Source organism: Ranitomeya imitator, chromosome 2, assembly GCF_032444005.1.
Source record: "Ranitomeya imitator isolate aRanImi1 chromosome 2, aRanImi1.pri, whole genome shotgun sequence".
Lineage (NCBI taxonomy): Eukaryota > Metazoa > Chordata > Amphibia > Anura > Dendrobatidae > Ranitomeya > Ranitomeya imitator.
In genome coordinates this window covers 231,724,469-231,743,336 of record NC_091283.1, presented here as the reverse complement: position 1 = coordinate 231,743,336, position 18,868 = coordinate 231,724,469, and the positions used below count along the sequence as shown (strand labels likewise).

Genomic DNA, 18,868 nt, shown 5'->3' with positions numbered 1-18,868 from the left:
CTCTCAGTATTAAAATTAATCTACTCTTAAAATTATAGACCGTTCATGTCTTTGTCATTGGGCAAACTTACAAAATGAGCAAGGGATCAAATACTTATTTTCCCCACTGTAAAATGGCACATGGTGGTATATAAGGGGCACAGTGTGGTATATAAACAATCCAGTATATACACGGTGCTGTGAAGAGTGTGAGAGGCATGGAAACACAGACTAGAGCTGCCATGACCTACTTTGTGGTCTAGATTCACAGCTACACTGCTCAGTATCATGTAATGTTCTTCACGCTGCAGGTTCTAGTCAGCGTATACACTCACTCCATTCTCCAACGAGCTGTTAGACCCTGGAGTGATGGCGGCATCTTCACTGTCACAATAGAGCAGCACATCTGTGACTTCATGGTTCCATCAATGATATGTGCCCCCCGACACCAGCAGGTCACATGTCCCCCAACACAAGCAGGTCACGTGCCCCCAGACACCAGCAGGTCACGTATCCCTGACACCAGCAGGTCACATGTCCCAACACCAGCAGGCCACGTGTCCCCCGACACCAGCAGGTCACATGTCCCGACACCAGCAAGTCCTGTGTCCCCCGACACCAGCAGGTCACGTGTCCCCCGACACCAGCAGGTCACATGTCCCGACACCAGCAAGTCCTGTGTCCCCCGACACCAGCAGCTCACGTGTCCCAACACCAGGTCACGTGCCCCCCGACACCAGCAGGTCATGTGTCCCCCGACACCAGCAGGTCACATGTCCCGACACCAGCAAGTCCTGTGTCCCCCGACACCAGCAGCTCACGTGTCCCAACACCAGCAGGTCACGTGCCCCCCGACACCAGCAGGTCACGTGTCCCCCGACACCAGCAGGTCACGTATCCCCGACACCAAAAGGTCACGTGCCCCCCGACACAAGGTCACGTGTCCCCCGACACCAGCAGGTGACGTGAGCCTCCAGACACATCATGGCGGTCACATACACCAGATGGAGGAGTTACTGATGGGGTTGTACTCACTTTTCCATCACTTAATTGGAGTAACACTGAAGACTTATATTATGACCTCACTGTCCTGTTATGGGGGAAATGTTCTGTGAAGACGAGTGTCAGGAAATAGGAAGTTCTGACTACTTCAATTACACATACAGAGCTCTCAGCTGCAGTTTCCTGTGCCTGCCAGCAGAACACTGGAATCCTAAACCCCTCATTTCCCCCCTCCTTCAAGAATTTTTATGACTCTGTGCTGCGACAGACAAGTCTTCCTACACTCCTCATTCCCCCTCCCACCTGATACTGGCTAAAACTGGTACAGAAAGCATGGGATTCTATTGTTATTTTAAGGTTATGTATACTGGCACCGATCAGGGCTAGAGATATAAGGACTATATATTCCGGATGTCCATCGAGAGATCTATAACTCCCTGAAATCGCTAGAAGCTAAACCCAATGAGTGCAAGGAGCCGATTTCTCCATAAGCGAGTCATATAATTACACCGTGTTCACACTTAAAATAACCCCCTGACGTGGTGCACATCCTGATCAGTGTCATCCGTATACGAGGTTCATACAGCAAACCGTGTCAAAAAGTGGTTTATCATAACTCTGAGAAAAGAGGACTGCATTTCATAACTCAGCCCACTCAGTGATGTCACGGGAGGGCATATCTTAACCCCGCTGAGTTGTGAGAGTGTCTGGGGTCTAGCTGCTATACAGATGTGATGCATCTTAATGTGTCCCCTGAGCACACGGTCGGCCAGGAGGTGAAATGATCTGAACGAAATGTAATTGTTTTTTCAACTGTAAACCCATTTTATTTGTAATTGTATTGTACATACGATACTTGTCATCTTTATATAATTTTATACTTCTGTAAACACTGCTTACCTGTTTTTTGGAGTAAAATATAAAATTACTATAGCTTTGTCTCTCCTTGCTCTATAACTAACTGTCACATGCTCTGAAGTGAATTAAGCTACTAATTTGGCTCCGGACCCGTTAATAATTAAGAAATTGGAGCTGGTGGCAGCGGATTTGTCCTGTGCGTTTGGGAGTCTTTGTAGCAATTGGCGGCATTGATAATTGTTCCAGCCTGAGTGGGAGTAGTTATATCGCCCTCGCTGCAGTATGCCCCTTAGCCAGGAGCCCGAGAGCTGCAAGTTCCAAACCAGAACTGGGAAGTGGGATATAGATAAATCCCCTTCAGAAAGAACCAGGGGCAACCAAACAATCCCGGTTCATGACAAATTGGTGTGAGCAGTGGGGATGATAAAGGTATTCCCCCGTGACGAGAATTGTCAGAAAGTGGAAACAGTTCTTGTGCTCAGGGAGATCAGGGTGGTGGAGTGGGAAATTGAGGAGTGGGAGGTCTTACACAGCCTAGAATGAGATATTGAGCAAAATCTTAGTTTTCACAGGGGTGCATTCACTTATGTAGGGCACTGTGTACACTGCTGAGTAGCACTGTCTCCGCTCGTCCATGCTATTGCTTGTCAGTTTTTGGTCACCCAATTCATAAAGTGACAGCTATTTAGTGTAAAACCTCTGTATAATGTTCTGCTGCTGCATGTAATGAGTGATGTATCTCGGCAGGTTCTGGAAGTGCAGCAACATGGCTCAGTACATGTGTGCGGTACCGGAGGTCACAGCGCTGGAGGTGCAGCTACACAGCTCACTTCATGTGTGTGGTACCGGAGGCCACAGTGCTGGAGGTGCAGCTACACAGATCAGTACACGTGTGTGGTCCCGAAGGCCACAGTGCTGGAGGTGCAGCTACACGGCTCAGTACATGTGTGGTAAAGGAGGTCACAGCGCTGCATAAGCAGCTACACAGCTCAGTACATGTGTGCGGTACTGGAGGTCACAACGCTGAAGGTGCAGCTACACTGCTCAGTACATATATGCTGTACCGTAGGTCACAGAGCTGGATGTGCAGCTACACGGTGCAGTACAAGTGCGGCACCAGAGGTCACAGTGCTGAAGGTGCAGCTAAACGGCTCAGTACATGGGTGCGGTATTGGAGGTCAAAGCTCTTGAGGCGCAGCTACATGGCTCAGTACATGTGCGGTACAGAAGGTCACAGCGTTGGATATGCAGCTACACAGCTTAGTACGTGTGTGCAGTACCGGAGGTCACAGCGCTAGATGTGCAGCTACACGGTTCAGTACATTTGTGTGGTACCAGAGGTCACAGTGCTGGATGTGTATCTTCACAGTTCAATACGTGTCCGGTACCGGAGGTCACAAAGCTGGATGTGCAGCTACATCGCACAGTACATGTATACTGTACTGGAGGTCACAGCACTGGGGATGAAAACATCACAATACAGAAAAAAGACTTTATTCTATAATTTGTAATAAAATGTTTTTCACATCACAAACCAGGCGCTGGATCCGGCCCAGCTCTCGATGTCACCTCCCCCCGTTCTCCAGTCCTACATCATGTGACATGCAGCAGCTACGCGATCAGTGGCAGGTTACAAAGCAATCTGCAGCAAAGCATCCTGGGACCCGTATAATAGCAGCAGAAGGAGCCCGGAGACGTCACGTAATCACTGCTGGTCCATGATCATCCGTAACATCTGCAGAGAGGTCCATGGCTGGTCAGCAGGAACCTGGAGGAGAAGAGCGCCCAGCTGGTAACACGGTGTAACTGCAGACTATAGAGAACAATGCCCCCGGGGGTCACATGGTGTAACTGCACACTATAGAGGAGGACGCTGCCCCTGGGGGTCACATGGAGTAACTGCAAACTATACAGGACACTGCCCCCGGGGGTCACATGGTGTAACTGTAGACTATAGAGGACGCTGCCCCCGGGGGTCACATGGTGTAACTGCAGACTATAGAGAACAATGCCCCCGTGGGTCACATGGTGTAACTGCACACTATAGAGGAGGAAGCTGCCCCTGGGGGTCACATGGTGTAACTGTAGACTATAGAGGACACTGCCCCCGGGGGTCACATGGTGTAACTGTAGACTATAGAGGACGCTGCCCCCGGGGGTCACATGGTGTAACTGCAGACTATAGAGAACAATGCCCCCGGGGGTCACATGGTGTAACTGCACACTATAGAGGAGGACGCTGCCCCTGGGGGTCACATGGTGTAACTGCAGACTATAGAGGACACTGCCCCCGGGGGTCACATGGTGTAACTGTAGACTATAGAGGACGCTGCCCCCGGGGGTCACATGGTGTAACTGCAGACTATAGAGAACAATGCCCCCGGGGGTCACATGGTGTAACTGCACACTATAGAGGAGGACGCTGCCCCTGGGGGTCACATGGTGTAACTGCAGACTATAGAGGACACTGCCCCCGGGGGTCACATGGTGTAACTGCAGACTATAGAGGACGCTGCCCCCGGGGGTCACATGGTGTAACTGCAGACTATAGAGAACAATGCCCCCGGGGGTCACATGGTGTAACTGCACACTATAGAGGAGGACGCTGCCCCTGGGGGTCACATGGTGTAACTGCAGACTATAGAGGAGGACGCTGCCCCGGGGGTCACATGGTGTAACTGCAGACTATAGAGGACGCTGCCACCGGGGGTCACATGGTGTAACTGCAGACTATAGAGAACAATGCCCCCGGGGGTCACATGGTGTAACTGCACACTATAGAGGAGGAAGCTGCCCCTGGGGGTCACATGGTGTAACTGTAGACTATAGAGGACACTGCCCCCGGGGGTCACATGGTGTAACTGCAGACTATAGAGAACAATGCCCCCGGGGGTCACATGGTGTAACTGCACACTATAGAGGAGGACGCTGCCCCTGGGGGTCACATGGTGTAACTGCAGACTATAGAGGACAATGCCCCCGGGGGTCACATGGTGTAACTGTAGACTATAGAGGACGCTGCCCCCGGGGGTCACATGGTGTAACTGCAGACTATAGAGGAGGAAGCTGCCCCTGGGGGTTACATGGTGTAACTGTAGACTATAGAGGACACTGCCCCCGGGGGTCACATGGTGTAACTGTAGACTATAGAGGACGCTGCCCCCGGGGGTCACATGGTGTAACTGCAGACTATAGAGAACAATGCCCCCGGGGGTCACATGGTGTAACTGCACACTATAGAGGAGGACGCTGCCCCTGGGGGTCACATGGTGTAACTGCAGACTATAGAGGACACTGCCCCCGGGGGTCACATGGTGTAACTGCAGACTATAGAGGACGCTGCCCCCGGGGGTCACATGGTGTAACTGCAGACTATAGAGAACAATGCCCTCGGGGGTCACATGGTGTAACTGCACACTATAGAGGAGGACGCTGCCCCTGGGGGTCACATGGTGTAACTGCAGACTATGGAGGACGCTGCCACCGGGGGTCACATGGTGTAACTGCAGACTATAGAGGAGGACACTGCCCCCGGAGGTCACATGGTGTAACTGCAGACTATAGAGGAGGACACTGCCCCCGGGGGTCACATGGTGTAACTGCAGACTATAGAGGACGCTGCCCCCGGGGGTCACATGGTGTAACTGCAGACTATAGAGGACGCTGCCCCCGGGGGTCACATGGTGTAACTGCAGACTATAGAGGATGCTGCCCCCGGAGGTCACATGGTGTAACTGCAGACTATAGAGAAGGACGCTGCCCCCGGGGGTCACATGGTGTAACTGCAGACTATAGAGGACACTGCCGCCGGAGGTCACATGGTGTAACTGCAGACTATAGAGGAGGACACTGCCCCCGGGGGTCACATGGTGTAACTGCAGACTATAGAGGACGCTGCCCCTGGGGGTCACATGGTGTAAATGCAGACTATAGAGGAGGACACTGCTCTCGGGGGTCACATGGTGTAACTGCAGACTATAGAGGAGGACGCTGCCCCCGGGGGTCACATGGTGTAACTGCAGACTATAGAGGACGCTGCCCCCGGGGGTCACATGGTGTAACTGCAGACTATAGAGGACGCTGCCCCCGGGGGTCACATGGTGTAACTACAGACTATAGAGGACGCTGCCCCCGGGGGTCACATGGTGTAACTGCAGACTATAGAGGAGGACACTGCCCCCGGAGGTCACATGGTGTAACTGCAGACTATAGAGGAGGACACTGCCCCCGGGGGTCACATGGTGTCACTGCAGACTATAGAGGACGCTGCCCCCGGGGGTCACATGGTGTAACTGCAGACTATAGAGGACGCTGCCCCCGGGGGTCACATGGTGTAACTGCAGACTATAGAGAACAATGCCCCCGGGGGTCACATGGTGTAACTGCACACTATAGAGGAGGAAGCTGCCCCTGGGGGTCACATGGTGTAACTGTAGACTATAGAGGACACTGCCCCCGGGGGTCACATGGTGTAACTGCAGACTATAGAGAACAATGCCCCCGGGGGTCACATGGTGTAACTGCACACTATAGAGGAGGACGCTGCCCCTGGGGGTCACATGGTGTAACTGCAGACTATAGAGGAGGACGCTGCCCCGGGGGTCACATGGTGTAACTGCAGACTATAGAGGACGCTGCCACCGGGGGTCACATGGTGTAACTGCAGACTATAGAGAACAATGCCCCCGGGGGTCACATGGTGTAACTGCACACTATAGAGGAGGAAGCTGCCCCTGGGGGTCACATGGTGTAACTGTAGACTATAGAGGACACTGCCCCCGGGGGTCACATGGTGTAACTGCAGACTATAGAGAACAATGCCCCCAGGGGTCACATGGTGTAACTGCACACTATAGAGGAGGACGCTGCCCCTGGGGGTCACATGGTGTAACTGCAGATTATAGAGGACAATGCCCCCGGGGGTCACATGGTGTAACTGTAGACTATAGAGGACGCTGCCCCCGGGGGTCACATGGTGTAACTGCAGACTATAGAGGAGGAAGCTGCCCCTGGGGGTCACATGGTGTAACTGTAGACTATAGAGGACGCTGCCACCGGGGGTCACATGGTGTAACTGCAGTCTATAGGAGGATCCTGCCCCCGGGGGTCACATGGTGTAACTGCAGACTATAGAGGATGCTGCCCCCGGGGGTCACATGGTGTAACTGCAGACTATAGAGGACACTGCCCCCGCGGGTCACATGGTGTAACTGCAGACTATAGAGGAGGACGCTGCCCCCGGAGGTCACATGGTGTAACTGCAGACTACAGAGGACGCTGCCCCTGGGTGTCACATGGTGTAACTACAGACTATAGAGGAGGACGCTGCCCCCGGGGGTCACATGGTGTAACTGCAGACTATAGAGGAGGACGCTGCCCCTGGGGGTCACATGGTGTAACTGCAGACTACAGAGGAGGATGCTGCCCCCAGGGGTCACATGGTGTAACTGTAGACTATAGAGGACGCTGCCCCCGGGGGTCACATGGTGTAACTGCAGACTATAGAGGAGGACGCTGCCCCCGGAGGTCACATGGTGTAACTGCAGACTATAGAGGAGGACGCTGCCCCCGGGGGTCACATGGTGTAACTGCAGACTATAGAGGAGAACGCTGCCCCCGGAGGTCATATGGTGTAACTGCAAACTATAGAGGAGGACGCTGCCCCCGGAGGTCACATGGTGTAACTGCAGACTATAGAGGAGGATGCTGCCCCCGGAGGTCATATGGTGTAACTGCAGACTATAGAGGAGGACGCTGCCCCCCGGGATCACATGGTGTAACTGCAGACTATAGAGGAGAACGCTGCCCCCGTGGGTCACATGGTGTAACTGCAGACTATAGAGGACGCTGCCCCTGGGGGTCACATGGTGTAACTACAGACTATAGAGGAGGACGCTGCCCCTGGGGGTCACATGGTGTAACTACAGACTATAGAGGAGGACGCTGCCCCCGGAGGTCACATGGTGTAACTGTAGACTATAGAGGAGGACGCTGCCCCCGGGGGTCACATGGTGTAACTGCAGACTATAGAGGAGGACGCTGCCCCCGGGGGTCACATGGTGTAACTGCAGACTATAGAGGAGGACACTGCCCCTGGGGGTCACATGGTGTAACTGCAGACTAAAAAGAACAACGCCCCCTGGGGTTACTGCAGACTATAGAAGATGACGCTGCCCCCTGGCGGTTACTGCAGATATGGCAGCACAGCACTGGATTTCTCACCATGTGTCCGGCCTTCAGGATCCAGTAGAAGCTGAAGTTTTCCAGCCTCTTATAGAAGGCGGCGGTCTCGGCCTCGCTCAGGTGCAGCGGCCTCCAGTGGAGGCTCCTGAACTCCTCCCGCCTCTTCCATTGTAATTGCTTCACCCAGGACTCCTGACCTGAAGGAGAAAAGAGGCGTGAGGCACTGAAACCTTGTACCCAGGTGTGGGGGTCACAGAGGTGCAGAAACCTCGTACCCATGTGTGGGGGGTCACAGAGGCGCAGAAACCTCGTATCCAGGTGTGGGGGTCACAGAGGCGCAGAAACCTTGTACCCAGGTGTGGGGGTCACAGAGGCGCAGAAACCTCGTATCCAGGTGTGGGGGCCACAGAGGCGCTGAAACCTCGTACCCATGTGTGGGAGTCACAGAGGCGCAGAAACCTCGTACCCATGTGTGGGGGCAACGGAGGCGCAGAAACAGCGTACCCAGGTGTGGGGGCCACAGAGGCGCTGAAACCTCGTACCCATGTGTGGGGGTCACAGAGGCGCAGAAACCTTGTACCCATGTGTGGGGGCCACGGAGGCGCAGACACCACGTACCCAGGTGTGGGGGCCACAGAGGCGCTGAAACCTCTTACCCAGGTGTGGGGGGCACAGAGGCGCAGAAACCTCGTACCCAGGTGTGGGGGCCACAGGCGCTGAAACCTCTTACCCAGGTGTGGGGGCCACGGAGAGGCAGAAACCTTGTACCCAGGTGTGGGGGTCACAGAGAGGCAGAAACCTTGCACCCAGGTGTGGGGGTCACGGAGAGGCAGAAACCTCGCACCCAGGTGTGTGGGTCACGGAGAGGCAGAGACCTCACACCCAGGTGTGGGGGTCACGGATGCGCCACTCACCCACGGTGTCCACGATCAGGTCCAGCTGCCCATTATACACAGTCACATTGATGCCAGCAGACAACAGCTCGTCCACGACGTCCACCACCGGCTTCATGAAATCACCGGCCATGTTCTCAAATACCAGAGCGGCCTGACCTAGAGGAAGAGACTGAGAGTGAGGACCACCACCCCGCAGTGCAGCCCCTGCAGGATGAGGACACCTACCTCCCCAGCGCACCTCGTCTGGGATGATCCTCAGCAGCTTCCTGATTGGTCCATTCATCAGTCTATCCAGGACATCGCTCTGCAGGGGCTGAACATGGCGCTGGAAGAGGCGGCCTGTCAGAGCAGGGAGCAATCTCAGGTTACAAGAGTGACCCGACTACAGGAGGCAGACAGCTGCTCATCCTGGGCTTCCTGGTGCACGAGCAGTGTCAGAGCTCACGGAACGTTTAGGACTACTGCCAACATTACCACAGCCCATACAGGGAGTAATGGGGGTGGCTTCTCCCCTCCTGCCAGTCAAACAATGGGTAGCGACTCCTCCCCTCCCACCATTCCGAGAAGGGGCGGCGATTCTTCTACATGTGCCAGTCTCAGGTGGGTGGCTCCTTCCTTCCCGCCAAGAGCCCTCCCACGTCAAAAAAGTGGGTGTGGTGAAATATGTATGTATATATATATATATATGTGCACTGGACTATGTATAGATTTATTGTGTCACTGGCAATAATGTAACATTTGTCTTGAAAGCTACAAGTCACACCCAGGTGGTAATATGTACTTCCCTGAGACAAGAAGACCTCTGTCTCCAAATCTCACCAGGGAGTCTAGCTAGGGCCAAGAAGAAAGGTAACATTTGACACGTTCTAGCTCTTGGAAGAGAGATGTTAATTACGGCCTGTTGGTATCCATCCGTGAGAACCTTTACACATGGTGTCTCAAGAGAAAAATAACATTCATTAGTAGCGAAGCCGTGGCCCAATCAAAAAGCCAGCAATTATATTAACCTGAGGGGCTAGAAACCTGACCTCCAGACCAAGCTATAAATTTAGGCTGCAGACAGAGAATTGTGTTCACATAATGGGGCAGCCTGAGAAGCTGGTGTGATCCAATCTACATCATCCTACCCTCAGGGAGCAGAAGCAACTACCAGTTAGATAATTTCTGTAAGTTTTCTCCTGTTATTTTATACTGTTTTGCATAAGTTGTATGTCTTTTTATTATCATATTTTTATACCTTTTTATTACTGTAAGCACGGAACTTTTTGCTATTAAAGAATAAAACTTTAACCAGTTGAACCTAGAATGTTCTAAAAGAATCCATAGCCTAAGGTGTGTGAGCCTTATGAGTGGTAGACATTATTAGTATTGTTAGTTCCGGGACTCATCGCCCGTGTATTCGATGAGTGGTGGCAGCGTGTATGAGCGGGTGTGTGGCCTGGGTCTCTGTGTGATTTATGCTCCCATTACAGCATAGGACAGAGGTTGAATGCTGGACTGAGAGTGGGGAGATAGATTAACCCTTGCAGGCACAACCACAAGTCACATGCTGAGAGCAGGCACGTGACGAATTAGTGACACCACGGAGTAGGGATCCGTGACAGTGGGCGACTCCTTCCCTCCCACCAGTGGGCAGCGACTCTTCCCCTCCCGCCATTCCGAGAAGGGTGCGGCGATTCCTCTACATGTTCCAGTCTCTGGTGGGTGGCTCCTTCCTTCCTGCCAGGCCTAGAAGGGTGATGGGGACTCCATCCCTCCCTCCAGGCCCAAAGGAGGGGGGCTCATCCACTCCCACCAGTCAAAAAAGTGGGCGATTCCTCCCCTCCCACCTGTCAAAAAGTGGGCAGCGACTCCTTACCTCCCACCAGTGGACAGCGACTCCTCTCCTCCCACCATATCGAGAAGGGGCCAGTCTCAGGTGGGTGGCTCCTCCCCTTCTGCCAGGCCCATATGGGTGATGGGGACTCCTTCCCTCCCACCAGGCCCAAAGGGGGGTGGCTCATCCCCCCCACCAGTCAAAAAGTGGGCGACTCCTCCCCTCCCACCAGTCAAAAAGTGGTCAGCAACTCCTCCCCTCTCGCCAGTCAAACAGTGGGCAGCGACACCTTCCCTCCCACCAGTGGGAAGCGACTCCTTCCCTCCTCCCACCAGTGGGCAGCAACTCCTCCCCTCCCGCCAGTCAAACAGTAGGCAGCGACTCCTCCCCTCCCACCAGTGGGGAGTGACTCCTCCCTTCCCGCCAGTGGGCAGCGACTCCTCCCCTCCCGCCAGTGGGCAGCGACTCCTTCCCTCCCGCCAGTGGGCAGCGACTCCTTCCCTCCCACCAGTGGGCAGCGACTCCTTCCCTCCCACCAGTGGGCAGCGGCTCACCTTCCGCCAGCGACTCCTTCCTTCCCACCAGTGGGCAGCGACACCTTCCCTCCCACCAGTGGGCAGCGACTCCTTCCCTCCCACCAGTGGGCAGCGACTCCTTCCCTCCCACCAGTGGGCAGCGACTCCTCACCTCCCGCCATTCCGAGAAGTGAAGGGGGTGAGGCAACCGCATTGAATAGTAATTATCCAGATGTCTATTTTCAGTAAGCCAAGAGGCTTAGATTGTTATCTATGTGCTGAATTTTGAATTTGTGTGTTTTTCTTTGGTTGGTCAAGAAGCATAGACTACTGTTCCTATGAGCCAAAACCAAAAACTCAAACCAAATAAACAAAGGATCCAGTGAAAATGATATATAATTATTTTGATTAAATCACAAATTATTAAAACTAATAACAACCGCTTCACCCCCGAGCCTGAACTCACCTTCATGGTCAGGACAATTTTTACAATTCTGACCACTGTCCCTTTATGAGGTTATAACTCTGGAGCTTCCATGGATGCCGGTGATTCTGAGATTGTTTTCTCGTGACACATTGTACTTCATGACAGTGGTAAAATTTCTTTAATATGACTTGTGTTTATTTGTGAAAATAAATGGAAATTTGGTGAAAATTTAGCAATTTTCAAACTTGATTTTTATGTCCTTAAATCTGAGAGTCATGTCACACAAAATAGTTAATAAATAACATTTCCCACTTTACATCAGCACAATTTTGGAAACATTTTTTTTGTTAGGAAGTTATAATGTTAAAAAAAAAGTTGACCAGCAATTTCTCAATTTTCCAACAAAATTTACAAAACCATTTTTTGGGACCATCTCACATTTTAAGTCACTTTGAGGAGCTTATGATAGAAAATACCCAAGTGTGACCCCATTCTAAAACCTGCACCCCTCAAGGTGCTCAAAACCACATTCAAGAAGTTTATTAACCCATCAGGTGCTTCACGGGAACTAAAGCAACGTGGAAGGAAAAAAAATAACATTTACTTTTCTTTCATAAAAATTTCCCTTTAGACCCCAATGTTTTCTATTTTCACAAAGGTAACAGGAGAAAACGGATCACGAAATGTGTTGTGCAATTTCTCCTGAGATCTCCGATACCTTATTTGTGGGGGAAATATACTGTTTGGGCGCATGGCAGGGCTCGGAAGGGATGGCGCGCCATTTGACTTTTTGAATCTTAAATTTACTGGAATTAGTGGACTCCATGTCTTGTTTGCAGAGCCCCTGATGTGCCTAAACAGTGGAACCCCCTCAAATGACATTTTGGGAACTAGACCCCCCCAGGAACTTATCTAGATGAGTGGTGAGCACCTTGAACCCCCAAGTGCTGCACAGAAGTTTATAACGTTGAGCCATAAAAATAAAATCACATTTTCCCCACAAAAATTTTTTTTTACCTGAAAAATTTTGCATTGTTACAAGTGTAAAGGAAGAAAACGGACCTCAAAACGTGTTGTGCAATTTCTCCTGAGTGCACCGATGACCCATATGTGGGGGAAAACTACTTTTGAGGCACAGTGCAAAGCTCCATATTGGAGTTCAGATTTTGCTGGAATGGTGTGAGGGGGCTATGTCATATTGGCAGAGCCCCTGAGGGGCCAGAACATCAGAACCCCCATAAGTGACCCCATCTTACAAACTACACCTCTCAATTAATTCATCCAGGGGTGCAGTGATTACATTGACACCACAGGTGAGTCACAGACGTTTATACCATTGAGCAATGAAGAAATACATAATTATATTTTTACCACCAAAATTTTGTTTCCATCACAGATTTTACATTTTCATACTGGGAAATGGGTAAAAATAAAACCACAATTTGCCCCTCAATTTCTGCTGATTGTAGACAGACCCCATACGGCGAGACTGGGGAGAAACGGAGCACCGTTGGCAAAAGTCGCTCTGTCCCTCCCAAGTCTCGCCGTATGGCTAAGCAGTACTGTTGTACACGAGGCATCCTGGAGCGCAGATTTTCCTACAACAGTTTGCAGACACCATATACTGGGCCCCTAAGTGCTAGAAGAGCCGAATCCCCTCAAGTGACCCCATTTGGGAAATTATACCCCTTGGGGAATTTATCTACATGTGCAGTGACTATTTTGACTGTTTTCCAGAAACAGGCAGCAGTGGATGTTGCTGAGTGAAAATTGCAAACTGCCGCCGTAGTGACCAGTGCGTTGTAGTGAGCAGTGCGTTGTAGTGACCAGTGCGTTGTAGTGACCAGTACGTTGTAGTGACCAGTACATTGTAGTGACCAGTGCGCCATTGTGACCAGTACGTTGTAGTGACATTTTGCTCAGCTCATGCTTCAGGAGATACACACCTGTAAGTTAGGCAGGCTCTCCTCACTAGACATGCCAAACATGTGGACGCTATGTGGTTTATGCACACTGGGGCTCAGAAGGGAGGGAGGGCATTTAGATTTGGGAGCGCATTTATTTTGAGGGGCTAGGAGCCATTTCACTTTTCCAGAGTCTTTATACTACCAGTAACGTGGAAGCCCCCTATATTTCCGGTAACAGATGACAGATTTGAGTGGGGACTTGCTTTTTTTTGTGGATTGAGTGGAAGCTTTTATTGGGAACATTTTGCATAATATTTGGGATCACATTTATCCTGCACTCTACACTGAGCACTTACTTTGTGGTTTCCAGCTAAATCTCTGAGTGACGTGATTCAGATGAAACCCCCTGAGGGATCCATTCACTATAATGAGGCAGCAGAGTTACTCTGGACTCTGTTTGGCCCGTTTAGGGCAGCACGGTGGCTTAGTGGTTAGCATAGCAGCATTGCAGCGCTGGAGTCCTGGGTTCAAACCCCACCAAGGACAACATCTGCAAAGAGTTTGTATGTTCTCCCCGTGTTTGCATGGTTGTTCTCCGGTTTCCTGCCACATTCCAGATCGCAGGTCATATAGCGTCCACATTGCCTCCATCTGCCTCATTATAGGGAACCTTCCACTGGGGTTCTGTCTGAATCACGTATTTCAGAGATTTACATGGTGTAAGTGCTCAGTGCAGAGTGCAGGATAAATGTGCGCCGAACCTTACTGCGATCTTTGGGAGGCAGAATGAACAAATCAACAGCAGGTGAAGAATTGGTTTTATTTATTTTGTACACCGTTCCTCGTGCATATATAAGTGACTAGATGACTTTATTCTTCGGGTCGGTACGATTTGAGCGATACCAGATTTTTTTTTTTATGTTTGGCTGCTGTCACACACTAAAAGATGTTTTTTATTGTTTTTGCATCTCCATATTTTGAGAGCTATAAATTTTCCATATTTTGGCCCAGAGTCATGTGATGTCTTGTTTTTGACGGATGTTTTTATTTGGTACCATTTTCGAGCACATGACATTTTTTGATCGCTTTCAATTTTTGGGAGGCAGAATGAACAAAAACCAGCAATTCTTTTTTTTTTGTTTTTTTTTAATACTGTTCCGCGTGTGGTAAAATGGATAAAGCAGTTTTATTCTTCGGGTCAGTACGATTACAGCGATACCTCATTTTGTATCTTTTTTATGTTTTGGCGCTTTTAAACAAAAACTATTTTACAGAAAAAAAATAATTATTTTTGCATCGCTTTATTCTGAGGGCTATAACTTTTTTTTTTTCCGGTGATGGAGCTGTATGGCGGCTCGTTTTCGTTTTCAGCGACAACATTCTTATTTATTATTGCACTTTTTGTTTGGTGGTATGATGATAAAGTGTTGTTTTTTGCCTCATTTTTTACAGAGTTCATTAAAAGAGTTAACTTGTGGTACGTTCTGGATGCGGCGATACCACACGTGTACGTTTATTGTTTTGTGTTTTTTTTTTCATAGTAATATTTATCTATGGTTACAATATACTTTTTTTATTATTATTTTGTGATTTCTTTTTTTTTTTTATATATATATATATATTTTTACAACTTTTTTTCAGACTTTTTTGCTTCTTCCCACTATGGGACTTTCACTTTCTTCAGACTTCTTACAGCCAGACGCACAGATGACGCACTGCCCATGATCTATGGTCCTAGTGCCCCCGATGTTCCCGCTGCCTGCCTAAATGCTGCCATTGCACCGCCATATCTATTTTACCTTGTTGAGCCAAGGTTAGGGTTGGGGTTACAGCTAGGGTTAGGGTTGGAGTAAGAATTGGTCAAATTTTAACCCTTATAACATCCTAACAAAAAAAACAAAAATGTTTCCAAAATTGTGCTGATGTAAAGTAGAAATGTGGGAAATGTTATTTATTATGTATTTTCTGTGACCTATATCTGTGATTTAAGGGCATAAAAATTCAAAGTTTCAAAATTGCAAAATTTTCAAAATTTTCGCCAAATTTCCATTTTTGTCATAGATAAAAGCAAGTACGGTAATATAGAAGAAATGTTACCACTATCATGAAGTACAATGTGTCACGAAAAAAGCAATGTCAGAATCACCGGGATCCATGGAAGCTCCAGAGTTATGACCTCATAGTGACAGTGGTCAGAATTGTAAAAATTGTCCCGGCCATTAAGTACCAAATTGGCTCTGTCACTAAGGGGTTAACAGAAATAATTCTTGATTGTGGATCTCTTCTGACTCGATCCTTTGTATATCTGGCTCAATATAACAGAAGTGCCATTAATATTACCGGCTCGTTACTGTAGTTCACCTGAGCCTGGATGTTCGTTATCTTGGATGACAGGGATGCAGGGTAATTGAACAGTTGGGGCGAGAAGCAAGGGTGCGTAGATGGCGCTCCATCCAGGTAAAATTCAGACAAGTTTATCTACCCCATAATTAAAAGAAAAGCTGCAGTGTGCACCCTTAGTCGTAGGATGTCAGGAAGTGAGTGACGAGGAACCTGTAGAGGAGGGATAATCCAATCAGCAGGCGATTGTAACATGGCGAACGAGCTACAAGTGCAGCAAACCAGTAATAGATGGAGAACAAAGCGGTGGGGAACTCAGTGCTCAATCGCAGGATCCAATACTCCTCTGTCATCAAAGTTCTGTTCCAGTCCCCCCCAATCAAGGAATCTACTTTTTCCCGCCCAAAAAACACAAATTGTAGAAGATCGCCTTTATGGCTGCACGCTGCATGCTCTGGAATAGGGACTATTATTGTCCATGGATGTTTGGGAAAGCCAGGAATGAAACCCACCAGCCACCTGGCTCCATGGAGATATTCGGAGAAGCCAGGTTGGAACCGTTCATCTGGCCCCAGGAGACGTTCGAAAAGCCAGGTTGGAACCGTTCATCTGGCCCCATGGAGACGTTCGAGAAGCCAGGTTGGAACCCTCCAGTCATCTGGCCCCTTGGTGACGTTTGGGGAAGCCAGGTTGTGAACCTCAGGTCAACTGGCCCCTTGGAGACGTTCGAGAAGCCAGGTTGGAACCCTCCAGTCATCTGGCCCCTTGGTGACGTTTGGGGAAGCCAGGTTGTGAACCTCAGGTCAACTGGCCCATTGGAGACGTTCGAGAAGCCAGGTTGGAACCCTCCAGTCATCTGGCCCCTTGGAGACGTTTGGGGAAGCCAGGTTGTGAACCTCAGGTCACCTGGCCTTGTATCTCAATGGACTGTCATCTTCCTAAGCTTGCCGTTACCTCCTCTCTGTGTGCGTGCCACAGGTGGGGTAGTCGACCCTGGAAGCTCTGAAGTAATGGCTGCCATTATCCCGGCGAGTCAGCGGAAGGGTGAGACTCTAATGTGCGCCATCTTGGGTACTGTACTGGGACTATTCTATGTGTTATCTGCCTGTTTTGTGCTACAATAAAGCACTGCCACACGGTTTTACCCTCACCCTGTGTTGCCTGACTAGTATTACTCCCATGGGGAATGGAGAGCGTGCGTTTGGTGGGATGAGTCCTGGTCCATGCGGTCTGGGTCCAGAGAACTAGAGCACCCACTGCCCCCCAGTGTACACACAGGGGGCGAGTCCTCCCCTCCCGCCAGTCCCTTCAGTGGTGTGATCTCACCTATCCTCGGTCTGCTGAACTCGGCAGCACTTCTCCTCATCAGCGACTCCTTGCTCAGGATATTGTAGAAGTTCACGCCGTCCGTATTCTAAAATATGAAGAAAGTATTTCCTGTGGCCAGAATCCCCAGACCAGAGAGCCGGCATTAGCGGAGGGGTAACGGCAGTGCAGACAGTGGCAAGGCAGAGGGAGTCGGTGGGAGCAAGAACAGGGGCTGGTGGGAGGAGGGACAATGGCAGGGCGACAGCGGCCATCGGGTTGGTGGTGGGACAGGTGCCACCAAAGGGGCTACAGCGGATGGGCGGAAGGACTGGGAGGGGAATGGTGGAGGGGACAATGGACTGATCAAGGGACGGGGGACTGGTGGATGGATTGGGGACCAGCGGATGGATGGGGGACAGGCGGACGGACGCAGGGACGGGGTACAGACACAGGGACGGGGTACAGACACAGGGACGGTGGACAGGTGGACGGACGCAGGGACCGGTGGACGGACGCAGGGATGGGGGACCGGTGGATGGATGGCGGACCGACGGACGGGGGACGGGTGGACAGACGCAGGGACGGTGTATGGACACAGGGACGGTGGACCGGCAGACGGACGCAGGGACGGGGGACCGGCAGACGGACGCAGGGATGGGGGACCGGCGGATGGATGCAGGGATGGGGGACCGACGGATGGGGGACCGACGGACGGACGCAGGGACGGACGACAGGCAAACGGACGCAGGCATGGGGGACCGGTGGATGGATGGGGGACCGGCAGACGGATGCAGGGATCGGATGCAGGGACGGGGGACCGGCGGATGGACCCAGGGACGGGGGACCAGCGGATGGACACAGGGATGGGGGAAAGCCGGAAGGACGCAGGGACGGGGGTCGGCAGAGGGGACAAGCCTACGTCCACACACCTTATATCAAAGCACTGACTCATCTATCACTACTGACAACCGGTTGTCCGCCCCTCCCCATTACTGTATATCAGGTGAGAGGTTGTCAGCCCCGCCCCATTACTGTATATCAGGTGTGAGAGGTTGTCAGCCCCGCCTCATCACTGTATATCAGGTGTGAGAGGTTGTCAGCCCCGCCCCATTACTGTATATTAGGTGTGTGAGGTTGTCGGCCGCGCCCCATCACTGTATATCAGGTGTGAGGTTGTCGGCCCCGCCCCATTACTGTATATCAGGTGTGAGAGGTTGTCGGCCCCGCCCCATTACTGTATATCAGGTGTGAGAGGTTGTCGGCCCCGCCCCATTACTGTATATCAGGTGTGAGAGGTTGTCGGTCCCGCCCCATTACTGTATATCAGGTGTGAGAGGTTGTCAGCTCCGCCCCATTACTGTATATCAGGTGTGAGAGGTTGTCAGCCCCGCCCCATTACTGTATATCAGGTGTGAGAGGTTGTCGGCCTCGCCCCATTACTGTATATCAGGTGTGAGAGGTTGTCAGCCCCTCCCCATTACTGTATATCAGGTGTGAGAGGTTGTCAGCCCCGCCCCATCACTGTATATCAGGTGTGAGAGGTTGTCAGCCCCTCCCCATTACTGTATATCAGGTGTGAGAGGTTGTCAGCCCCTCCCCATCACTGTATATCAGGTGTGAGAGGTTGTCGGCCCCGC

At 51.1% G+C, this 18,868-nt stretch overlaps 1 protein-coding gene across 2 annotated transcripts in view; it reads right to left on the bottom strand.

The window, feature by feature from the left end:
- Nucleotides 1-3,317: 3,317 nt before the first annotated feature.
- SCPEP1 (serine carboxypeptidase 1) overlaps nt 3,318-18,868 on the bottom strand; it is a 62,707-nt gene continuing 47,156 nt past the window's right edge. For both annotated transcript variants that reach the window (XM_069748714.1, XM_069748715.1), the window contains 5 exons: nt 17,250-17,337; nt 9,144-9,257; nt 8,937-9,074; nt 8,062-8,219; nt 3,318-3,607 (listed from right to left, as the gene is read on the bottom strand). In XM_069748714.1, coding sequence (XP_069604815.1) covers nt 3,545-3,607; nt 8,062-8,219; nt 8,937-9,074; nt 9,144-9,257; nt 17,250-17,337 — 561 coding nt within the window. In that variant the 3' untranslated portion in view covers nt 3,318-3,544. The remainder of the gene's footprint in view (nt 3,608-8,061; nt 8,220-8,936; nt 9,075-9,143; nt 9,258-17,249; nt 17,338-18,868) is intronic.